Source organism: Vespula vulgaris, chromosome 3 (genome assembly GCF_905475345.1).
Source record: "Vespula vulgaris chromosome 3, iyVesVulg1.1, whole genome shotgun sequence".
Taxonomy (NCBI): Eukaryota; Metazoa; Arthropoda; class Insecta; order Hymenoptera; family Vespidae; genus Vespula; species Vespula vulgaris.
Window position 1 is genome coordinate 4,060,668 of NC_066588.1, and position 12,615 is coordinate 4,073,282.

The 12,615-nt window shown below is 31.3% G+C and overlaps 1 protein-coding gene across 2 annotated transcripts in view; it reads left to right on the forward strand.

The window, feature by feature from the left end:
* Window positions 1-12,615, forward strand: part of LOC127062612 (cytohesin-1) — a 65,446-nt gene that overhangs the window by 1,424 nt on the left and 51,407 nt on the right. The window contains exon 2 of one of the 2 annotated variants that reach the window (XM_050991144.1): window positions 4,949-5,028. The exons of the other annotated variant lie outside the window; for it this stretch is intronic. Within the exon in view, the coding sequence (XP_050847101.1) occupies window positions 4,949-5,028 (80 nt within the window). The remainder of the gene's footprint in view (window positions 1-4,948; window positions 5,029-12,615) is intronic. 2 annotated transcript variants of the gene reach the window in all.

The window sequence follows — 12,615 nt, forward strand, 5'->3', positions numbered from 1 at the left end:
AAACGCTTCTAGGAACGCGTCTCCGATCGGTTTACGTCGAAACACCATCATCCTCGTTGTCTTCTTCTTCGTGTTGTTTATACTCCTTTATTTACTAATTCTAAAAATGGCGTAGTTACTATAAATGTGTCTGTTAGGTTCTAACCTATAGCGGAGTTGATAAAAAGAAAGGCATATAATGCAATAGTTTTTTTTTTCTTTTTCTTTTCTTTTCTTTTCTTTTCTTTTCTTTTTTTTAAATACCATTACCGTGTTATTATACGTTATGTGTTACGGATTGTAGGTTAATTAGATGTTTCAGGAAGTTTAATGTCTGCCAGTGAAAAGAAATATTCATGAACGACTTTGATCACTGGAATTGAACGCGTTTAATATTTAGAGTAGAACTTATAAGCGGAGTTATTAAAGCTAACGTAAGTTTTTCGTATTTATAAACTGAAATTATTTTTCATTAATTATTATTGCTTAGACTGCTTCGATCATCCGCCATTTTAATTTCGTGCATATTAAGTTTTTGATATTGTTATTGTATATTATTATTCTTGTTGTTGTTGCTTGTTATTACATTCGAGATTAATTTTTATATAATAATTACGATTAATTCGTTCACGATATCGTTGGATTGTTATTATTATAATTCATTGTGATTTAGGATAATTTTTATGTTAAACAATTTCAATTAATTTTATGTTAGATATTTTCAATCAATTTTTTTCTACGTAAAAGCCATTAAATCGATATGAGTTTAACACTGCTTGAAAAAAGAAAATTATACTTTTTAAGAAAACCCAAATTTGTTATCGTCAATTCGCCAATTGGAAAGACAATATTTTCATTAACATACATATATACACACAGAGACGTGTACACGTGCACACCTATCAGAGTTTTTATATTTTGATTAGAAAAATGTCGAATTTTTTAAATATTGATTTTGTGAAAATGAAAAAAGTAAATAAATCGTTGACTTTATTTACTTTGCCTTCACGTTGAAAAAATATTTCTTTTTCGAATTCCGATAACATCGACCTATCGTACGCATTTATTATTTCCCCTCTTCATTCTTTATCTTCTCGATAACTAAGACTCTCTTAAAGTTAAATAACAACTCATCGTCTTAATCAGTCGTTCGCTATGCGACACGGTCTTGATTCTTATCGTGGCTTTGACGGTTAAAAGCTATTGAGAAAGCACGTACGACGTACTACGTACGTGTATACACGTATATACATTTCTCTCTCTCTCTCTTTTCTCTTTTTATCTCTCTCTCTCTCTCTCCCTCTCTCTCTCTCTCTCTTCTTACTATACAATAGTAATCGACGCGTATGATAATAATACGCTGAATGGACGCACGCTTTGAGTTTTGCACGTGCGCGGCATACGGATTAGTTGCGACTGGATCGATGCGTCTTTTCGTTCTACTCGACACCGTTGTATTTAGGGAAAAAAGAAAAAAAAAAGAATTAAAAGACAACAAATAAAAGAAAAAGAAAACAAAAACAAAAAAAGAAATTGACGATTTGACTTACAACGAATTAATTTCCAAGCTTTTATTCTTTTTTTATTTTTCATTTGCGTTGAGAAACTATATCTATTGACAAAGAACAAAATTAAGCTATTTTTAACCTGAGCAAACGATAATATTATATTTTCAAATTTTCGTCGACAACGAATTTTTCGAGATCTTAAATATAATTCCTTAAATCGACAGATGAATACTTGGACAAATTTCATTCGATGAAATTGATTATCGGAGTTTGATCAGATCGATACGATCGAAGTTAATTAGAAAGAAAATAATTCGATCTAATTAATTAAAAGGAAATCCAAGTTACCTCGGAAATTGATTGACTTTGGGTACGACGCCGTTACGCTTTAATTAATAATACGACATTTAATTAACTCCGACGAAAAGATACTTAAAAAAAAAAATCGATTATTACTATTGCTCCGTTTACATTTTTTTAAATCAAATAATACGAAATAATATCGTCGCCATTTTGTCGGATAGATCTAATACTTTTCTCGAAAGTGGTAATAGATATTTGGAGAAAAAAAAAAGAAATCTTTACGGTCATAAATATTTCTCATTTTCACGTTTCAACAAAAATCTTAATAACACGGTTCATAAATCCCTTATAGAAATAATTATCTCGTTATAGTTCATTAATCATACTTTTAGCTTTTGTAATTTCTCGCTTGATAAACAATAAGAAACTACTCCATCTTACTTTCTACGAGTAAAGTTATTCCTAATAGAAACTTTCTTTCCGTAAATCCCTGTTACCCTTCGTCCATCTTTCTCTCTTTCTCACCGCTTCTCACCATAATAATATACTGACGTCTTTTAATTGTTCGATCGAAATTTGTTAAACGATTCTTTAAGATTTATGAAGATCGATCTCTCTGTCGAGCATCGACCTTATTAACGGTAACGGGTAACGCGAAGCAACAGTTTCTAATTGTTCCGCAGCAGTGACGGCTTGTAATCTAGCTTAACCTCAACTTTCCGTTCGTTGTGCTGAACGAAGAGAAATATAGAGAAGGAAAGAGAAGAAAAGAGAAGAGAAGTGAAGAGAAGAGAAGTAGGGTGAGGAGAGGTGAGCGTACCCGTTCGAATTACATAATCTCTTGTGGTGCGTTTGAGACGAGGGGATATTCATACGGTACCATCGCCACCGTAAAAGAAGCAGGTGTTTTGTTAGAACGAACGTTTCCTGTGGGGCGAGCCTACCTTACCTTTACGTAGACAGAATTCATTCTTTCTCGAGAGAGCTTCTCGGTCGAGTGCACACGCGTACTCATGCACGTTCATACATAGAGAAGAAAGTATGGTTCGTTGGAATTGTTATTTGTTGACTGACTGCATAGAGAAAACAAAAAAAAAACAACACATATATATGCGTACGCACAAAAGTACGTTTTAGAAATGGCGTGAAGTTCCTGCGAAAGAAATATCAAAGTATTCAATTATCTCTTCGTATGGGGTGGATCAAAAGTATTTTTACGTAAGTTTAATTATGAAATCTCGAGAAAGAGCGATTGATTTTTTTAAACCACTTGGAAACTTTGGGTCGATCCTTTATTTAAATATTCGATCGGAAACAAATGAAGGAAGGTATGATAAATCAAAGATGGCGGCTATTGTAAAGCAGACATTTATGAAAAGCGTGAAACGCGGTCGCATTTCTCGATGCATTTGCCAAGACAAATGGTACAAGTAGGAAAGATAGAAGAGAACGATTAACGATGGCACATCGTGGTACCGAGAAAGGAAACGAACGGGGAATGGAAATGTAAAGGGGGGGAGGGAGGTTCAAGGTGCCCGACAAACGCGAGAACCTATACGCCGTTGTCCACTTGTTCCCCCATTTCAACGTCTAATCCCATTTGCGTTTATTTAGCGAAACTACCGGCGCGACCCCAGCCTTAATTCGAAGTGGACCTATTTTTAGATCTTACACTAAATTGCTTCTAATGAGAGTCCTCTACCGTCCCGTGCATGCTCGTTATCATCAACCGTGGATCCACCTTCTGTCGTTTATCTTGTAAACGAAATGGTCTTGCGTCTTCTTTTGCCTTTATGTTGGTATTTCATTTCTTAATCGTTTCTTAAGAACGATTTCATTCCTGTTATTACTTATTGTCAGTTTCACAGACGATTTTATTCTTTAATATCGTGGTTATCGCGTTGATAAATTATGTCGAAATTTGTAGTTTTATATCTAAAAAAAAAAAGGATATATAATTTACATCATACATAAAACTTAGTAAACGTTTCGATATATTTTGTAATTAGTTTTTGTTATATTATAATTTATTGTATTATCAATTTCGGTACTTTTACTAAATTTCGACATTTTATTATATCACGATTTTTAATTTTAGTAAAAAGTTATTGTCAAAATTTGTTAATAAAAAAATAATAATAATAGTACAGTGTTATTTACTTAGAAGTAAAATATTGAACATTTTTGCGTTACTTATTAACTCGCTATATTGTATAGGTTATATAAAGGTTATATATATACATACACACATACACACATGATATAGTTTATATATTGTACTAATAAGTTACGTATAGGTTATGCATCGTGTAGTTAAATATGGAACACTATGTAGACACATAAAATTGGATACTTCCTACTACAGATAAGCAAAAATAATTGGTCAACATTAAGTGAAAATAACTTTTCGCTTAACTTACGGTCTTCTTAACTTTTTTACGTTTACATAAGCACGAACATGCTGATTTGGAAAAAAATGCGATACCCGTTGAGTTTTAATTACCGCTACTCGACGTAATTAAGTAATCCAATCCATTCGAGATGTTTGAGATTGTTATCTCCAGCTAGGAGCATATTCAAACATGATTATGACATCGAGGACAAATTTTAAATGTCTTTTTTTTTTTTTTTCTTATTTTCTTTTTCATTTTTTTTTCTTCCCATTCGTTTGTTACACAAAACATGTTTATTTTTATATAATACAATAAATAGAAACATTATTACGATTCTTTACATAAAGTATATAAAATATATATATTTACATATATGTACACATACACACACATACACAGAATAAGCCAAGAAATCCTATTATAATCCAATACAACAGTGCATTACATTTGTTTATATAAGATATTAGTGTATATATGTGTAGGATAGATGAAAAGTTTCTGAATAATTATAAAAATCAATAATTATTATTCGAGACTCAACTTGTTTTTTTTTTTTTTATCTGTAAGGATAAGAATATTTGTTACAAACTAAAAGAAATTAGCCTAAAATGTTTAAAAAGAGAATAATTGATATTAAAGAATACGTAGAAACTTTTGGTCTTTAATTTAGAGACTTTAAACCTGTATATGTGTGTGGGTGTGTATAATATAGATATATATGTTAGATCAGTGAATTATTAATTTTATATATATATATATATATAGTTGCAGATCTAACGCCCGAACAACAGAAGATTCTAATAGACATAAGACGAAAGAAGTCGGAGTTGCTGTTGGAGATACAAGTGAGTCCGATATTCGTGTTGTCCCATTTTTCTCCCACTCTCTATTTCCATCTCTCTCTCTCTCTCTCTCTCTCTCTCTCTCTCTCTCTCTCTCTCTCTCTTTCTCTCTTGATACTGTTCTCCTTTCCCTTCTCCTCCCTTTATTCACGACCTCGTTCCTTGCAACATGGCAATACTTACACCAATGATGATTTTGCTAAAGTTGCATTGGACCTGGTTTTATGAATGAATGTCATACTGACCTATATCACCTCCTACATTTTGTATTCTGCAAATATCACAAACTAGATTGTAATAATGCACACCTTGTGTGTGTGTGTGTGTGTGTGTGGTACGTATGCATGTATATAAAGAGTGTCTCGATTTAAACGATATGACCAGATATCTTCCATCCTATAGGTTTTATAAGGAAATGTTCCAAATAAAAATTTTATTAGGTTTTTATGAAGAAAACGTAATGTCTATTGCAGTTATTTCATAGAGTGGGTTTTATCGTCAAAATACGAAAGCAATAACCTTTTTCTTCTCTTTTTCTTTTTTTCTTTTTTTTTTTTATTTTTTAATATGCATATAATGAAAATCGATATTTCAAACCTAACGAAAGTTGTAGATAATATAGGATATGAATCCAACGAGTACCTACGGCCTACTATATTTTAATCGATTTTTCATCGAATTATGACGCTTTAAATTTTAACAAAACCTTGCAATAATATTCAGTATTACTGCTAATTGGTATTACCTTTCAAATGATTACACATTCGAAAATGTATGAACGAATATAAAGAAAGAAAAAAAAAACAAACAAACGAGGAAAGAAAATTGATTGATAAATTCATTGGTTATCAGAAGTTTACAAGAAAATTAATTGCATTGCAGCGATTACTTCAAGGCGCAAATAATTCGATGAAATATCAGGCAAAAAAGGATATGCCGTCGATGCTAGTTGAATTCGTATTGACATTCTTTACAATAACTTTTATTAGACTCAAAATATCGATTGTCATTTAAAGAAAATTGCTATGACTTTTTGTATCTTGACAACAGCGACCTCTATAAAATGGCTGCGAAATACGTATTACATTTAACCTCACTCTCATCCCCTATCTCTCAATTCTTCATTTGTTTTGTCAAACCGATAGAATCGTATATATTTTTAATGTCGTTTAAAACGAGACACCCTGTATATCCGTATCGTACGTACGTACGTATGTATAAAGTCATTAATAATTGAAAGAGAGAAGAAAGATCGTTCTAATTTCACAAGAGAGAGAGAGAGAGAGAGAGAGAGAGAGAGTTAAGACCAAGTTATAAAAAGAGTGATCTCATTCGTGAAAGATTCGTCTAAACGAAGTGAGTCACATAAGGAGAACAATGACATGACGTTGGCAGTGATTGGTTGATTTATGTGACGTCATTCAAACTTGATAATTTATAATACATAATACCGATAAGCAGAGCTATATCGTGAATTACGATTTTTTTCCTTCTTACTTTTTTCTTTCTTTTTCTTTTTTCCTTTCCAACGTCGCGCTTCTTACGTATCGAATCTTAACACGTAGACTGGTCTCAGGCACCTGAAAGGAGCCCACCTTTGGGTAGGCTTTACCCACGCCGTCACTTTCCACGCCCTTGAACAGCTGCACCTACCTACGCGGCTCTTGAGAATTTTGATGCGTCTCTCTCTCTCTCTCTCTCTCTCTCTCTCTCTCTCTCTCTCTTTTTCTGTTTCTCTTTTTATCTTCTCTGTGAAATTCTTTTTCCCCCTTTTTCTTCTCGATGGATCCCACGAGAAGTTTTTCAAAGTTCCATTCGATTCCCTTTCGAATTATTCGAACCATTTGTGCGATACATTATCATTTTCGATACGTACGTACATACGTAAGCAGTTAACGTACGTTGCTGTTTAAAAAAACAAATATGGCGTGGTTGCTATTGGTTCGAATGAAGTTTTTCTTCGATTTCGATAAAATCGATAAGAAGAAATGATCAGCCTCGTGTTTTCTTTTATTTTTCTTTTTTATTTCCTTCTTTCTCCCTTTCTTGTTTCTTTTCTTATTCTTTTCCATTTCTTTTTCTTTTTTCTTCTTTTGTAGTAGTTGCTGTTTTGTAGTATTATAGATAAGTCAGAATTTGATTGGATAATACTCAAAAGGTCTTGATACACTTTTCAAAAGTAACCCTTATTGAGAAAAGGTCTATAGTATTATGTGGCAAGTGTACCTCGTTACACCTGTTCAAATAAGAGAAAAGACGATGATTCTAACGATGCCGGAAGTTTGACGCCATTGAAAGAGAAGCTTTAGAGCTAAGATATCGAATATCTTATCCCCCATCTTGTTTTAATTCTCTCTCTTTCTCTGTACGCGTGTGTGTGATGTAATGGTGTATAGTACTTTTTTTAAAGGGTCTAATCATCGAGATCATTTGATTTATACACAGGGTATATGAGGTCAAAAGTTTCAAAATGGTCGTCAAATACTTGGTTCACGATTGTTGTATTTAATTATGATAAGATACTTATCCGTGACTTTTATGTATAGAAAATGTTAATTATAATAAAAGCTTTACTCATCCTACCAATCATTGTATTATGCTATGAGATCTCTTTTGTTTCGTGCAATGTTTGATATAGTTTCTTTATTCTCTCTCTCTCTCTCTCTCTCTCTCTCTCTCTCTCTCTCTCTCTCTCTCTCTTCTTGGCTATCTCTGTTTTGTATATATGTATTGCACACAGTTTTTGTACTCTATGTTTATATATATATATATATATATATATATATATATATATATATATATATTATAACCGCGTTCTCAGAGTATCATGTTATAGGAGAGTATTTCGTTTGTTTTTCTACTGTGTTACAGAGAAACGGTGCTCTCAAAGGTACCGTGTATAAAATGATTGTAGGTGTGTGTACGTGTATGTGTGTCGCGTATGTAGTTAAAATATTTTTATTAATAAATCAAGTATATAATTTTTTTTCTTTTCTACTTTCTATATCATAAATATTAATTTGTTATTTTTGATCGATCTTTAAAGTTTTTCTTCGTATCAAGTTGGAATAATGTCCTTTTTAGAGTTGCCAGACAGTCGGCATTCTTTCTCTGATCTTTTTCTCTCAACTAGGACTCTGTGTTGCAAACCAGAAGCGGATAAAGGCTGGTTGTATATTTCATTTTTTTTCCCTTTTTTCTCTTACTTTTTTTATTTTTATACACTTTTACGTGTTTCTCGTCTTTCCATCTACGGAAAGAAGATCTGGAGAGAGATCACTCGCTTTGGAATTGTCTCTCGATCTCGATTTACTAACGTTTATACCTATTATCTAGACATTTATCCGTATAGTTTCGTGTTGGAACGTTCTTTCTATTCTTCAAAATTTAAGATAGTCACGAAGAGCAGGAAAGGACATAAGACCGCGTGGAAAGCAGCGGTCACGTGCACTGAGCTCCGAGATGCACAGGTTATATGCGACATAACTTCGTTTACGTAACTAAGAGAGGTACTCGTATGTAAGGAGGATTATATGACGGTCACGTAATCGGGATCTTCGGTATTATAATAATTATACCGTGATTATATTAACTATGTTGTTATATTTAGAAATTTTTTTGCTTCTATGATTACAACAAATAAAAAATCGCACGCATACTCGTGCGTGCCTTGTATTTTATTTTTATTTTATTTTATTTTATTTTATTTTATTTTCATTTTTATTTCATTTTTATTTCATATATATATATATATATATATATATATATATATATTTGAATTGCTGATTTTTATATAACCTAAAAATCAGCAATTCAAATTAGTTTTGATTAACTTTATTTCAATTACAAAGATAAAAGCCCGTTGAAAATACAGGCGCCATTTTTGTTCACATAGACATGAGAAGTTGTTATTACAAAGGACGTAGAGATTCGTGAGAAAAAATTCAACTATGTCAGGATCCTTTTGTTAATAATCTTCTTCTTTTCTTCTCACGTACATTAATCCATTAATCCATGATTCCATGAATCCGTTAATTCAAACATCTCTACACGTGTGTATATATATATATATATATGTACATTCATTCATAGTCATACATATATACGTATATACTTTTCTTTCGTACTTGCAAATACAGAGAAAGATAACCGTGTGAGATTTCCGTAGGTACTTGATCCACCGACACAACATAACAATGCTTATTTTGCATGTTCCCTACACTTACTACGAAACGAACCGTTAGAGAACGGGGGAGGAGTCAGCTACACAATTGCAAAGAAATCTCCAGTCGAGATGAAAGTGCTTCGTCATGAAAACTCCTTTCTAGCCTAGAGGCTCCTTAAACGCGCGTCGTCCTCACAACTACGATTTTTATATAGTCCATCATATTCTCGATATTAAATCTTCTTCTTATGTTCTTCTTTCAAAATCATATTCGTTTCTCTCTTCGAAAGAATAGAGAATGAGAAAACGTTCCTTATAATATATTACTTCATTTTTCCTTTTTAATGAAAAAATCTTTTTTATATTTCTGTGATAGTTACCGATATATATAGGATAATAAAAAGTTTGATTCGAGATAAAAAAAAAAAAGGAAGGAATTAGTATAACGTTTCATCTATCTTTAGTTTTTTCATTAACATCAGTCGGTAATATAGATTTGTAAGTTTAATATATTATTATCATTGGTCAGGGTTGGTGGTAAAGAAATGGTGGTAAAGAAAATTTTGTAACTCGATCGATGTGGAAGACAGTTTGATTTGATAATTATTATACAGACTACATATATATTTTTTTAATTATTAATATTCATATACAAAAATTAATATTAAAAATTATCTATATAATATCGTTTCTTGTCGATCGACAAAGATTTTTTAAAAACTTCCGTTTCATATGGTAGTAGATATCTGTTTTACCGATGTATCGATTATTCGTTCCATCAAGTTAGAGGGCGCAGTGTTTCGTTTTTAATCTGTAATTTTTTTTTCCTATTTCTATTTTTTATAACCTTTTACCTCGAAAAGAGGGAATGTAAACGTCGTTATCGTCGTTGTAATTACAACTCTCGTCATAGAAAACTTTCCAGTAGTTTCGCAAGCAAAGTAACAAATAAATGGAATCATCTGTACTAATCGTGGATATGATGAAACTTTTTTCAAACGTCCAGCTGAATATATTTTTTTTTTCTTTTTTTCTTTTCCTTCTTTCTTTCTCTCATTACATACGAATAATACAAACAATCTTATCTTTTAATTCCCTTAAGTGTAATAACATTAGTCATATGTAATGAAATAATTAAACACGAACGTAATTACATCGAAAAGAATAGTGTAATAATAAATATCATTTTCTTTCTTCATCATATTCGTCATATCCGATATCACTTTGGTGCAATGCATATATAAATACGTTAATAAAAGTTAATCGGATGCTGCTATGTTCTCCCCCTTCTTCCTTTAGGCTGCTTTGTCCATGTACATATCTTTCATTAGATGCTTACGCATCTTGCTTGACAAAAATGTCAGGATGCCGTTTTTGCGATAAGACCATTTCCGTGGTAAATGATAGGACCAGTTGATGATAGGATTTGCCTGCTTACTCATCTGTTTTTTGCCTTCGAACTTTTTCGACAAACTTGATTATACATGCTCATTTTATTATATTTCTGTACGTATGTATATACTTTTTTAACACGATTTAAAATCAATTTTTCAGTACATTTTTTGTAGATTTTTTTTTTTTTTTTTTAAATACTTTATGTGCGTTGAAAAAAATTAATGCGAAAGTAAACTAATAATCAAAAACGTGTACTATTATTTCATAACCTAATTCGTTACAACACACATCGTCGAATTCTGGTAACAATCATTGTAGTATTCTATAAATCGTAATAGAACTCGTTAAATTTTAGTTTTCTAGCTACATTGAAGCTATCTTGTTTCAGTATATATATATATAAAAAACCGAGTATGACTTTTCTTCGTAAAATGTATCGTAACTTACAAAAGCCATTTCTATTACTTTTCTGAAGGGAATAAGTACAAATGGCTTTTTAACTCTCACTTTCTGAAGTCGTTATAAACAATGATCCATTATTTTTTCTCCCATGATCTTTCTGATCCTATACTTTTTGATTTCTTTTTTCTTCGCTTCTTTTTTCTTTTCCTCGAACTTTTTTAAATAATAAAGAAAATAAATGTATTTATATATAGGATGTCAAATAAAAAAAGTAATCAACCAAGATATTTTCTAACCTCTTTGTACGAAACACACATATATATATATAAACGTATACATACAAAGATGTAAAATTAAAAAGTAACGATGTATAATATTTTCTAACCTCTTTGTACGAAATACACACACACACACGCGCGCATAGGGTGTCAAATTAAAAAAGGAACATACTACAATATTTCTTTAACCTTTTCCTACGAAATAAAATATAAAACAAACAACAAAAAAAAAAAGAAAATAAGTACACATTAGTGCGTATTATAGTTTTAAAACAATATTATCCTATCGAAGTATACTTTTCGAATCGATTAAAAAAAAAAAAAAAATAATTACAATTCTTTTATAAATTAAACGATTTCAAATTTATTGGGCCGTATCCGGTCACTGACCCGAATAATCAAGGTGTTATATTACTATCTCGAAAGAGAAAAACACGCTTGAATCTAATATCAGGAAAAAGTTTGGCGGAGATAAATGCCGCCGCGTTCGATCTTGGCACGCATTCAAAACTTCCTTTCGAAATGTCGTGTTGCCGCGATTTGATTCTGGTCACGTGACTTTTTCGCGAAAACTTTCATGTAAATATCTTTCATCGAATTGATCGATCAATTTTAAAGCAAACGAAAGAGTTTCTCTCTTTCTCTTTCACTCTCTCTCTCTCCCTCTCTCTCCCTCTCTCTTTCACTTAAATCTCCTTATAAACTCTATTGCACACAGTTCGAGTTTAATTATTATTAATAAGAAAAAAGAAAAGAAAAAAAAAGAAGAAGATAGGAAATAAGTAAAAATGTTTTCGATCGAAAGAAACTTTGATTATTAAACCTTTTAATTCTTCTTCATTGCAAATATATATATATATATATATATATATATATATATATATATAATATAAAGGATGGGTCAAGAGTTTATAGACGGGCCAAAAGTTCCTAGGTAATATTAAAAATCAATTGCTATTATATTTCGAAATTATTTGGGCCAATTTTTCTTCTTTTCTTTCTTTCTTTCTTTTTTTTTTTTGTTTCCCCGGATCGTAAAATCGCGAAGCTAGCTTACAAGCTTAAAAAGGGTCACGAAAAAGAGTGATCTATTTTTAAAAAGTATCTAGAAAAGTTTTTAGGCCGATCCAAAAACTTTTGTTCGATCTTATATTTATCCCGAAAAAAAAAGGTGTTCTCCGTTTGTTATTTACTTATTTATAACATTTTTTTTTCTCTTCTTCTTTTCAAACAAACGAAGCTATCTGTTCTTTATTGTTCCTCTTTCTTTCTTGATTCTTTTATGTTCCTATTTTTTGTTTTTTGTTTTTTTAGAAACGTATACTTGCGATAAAATGAATGTATTATTTT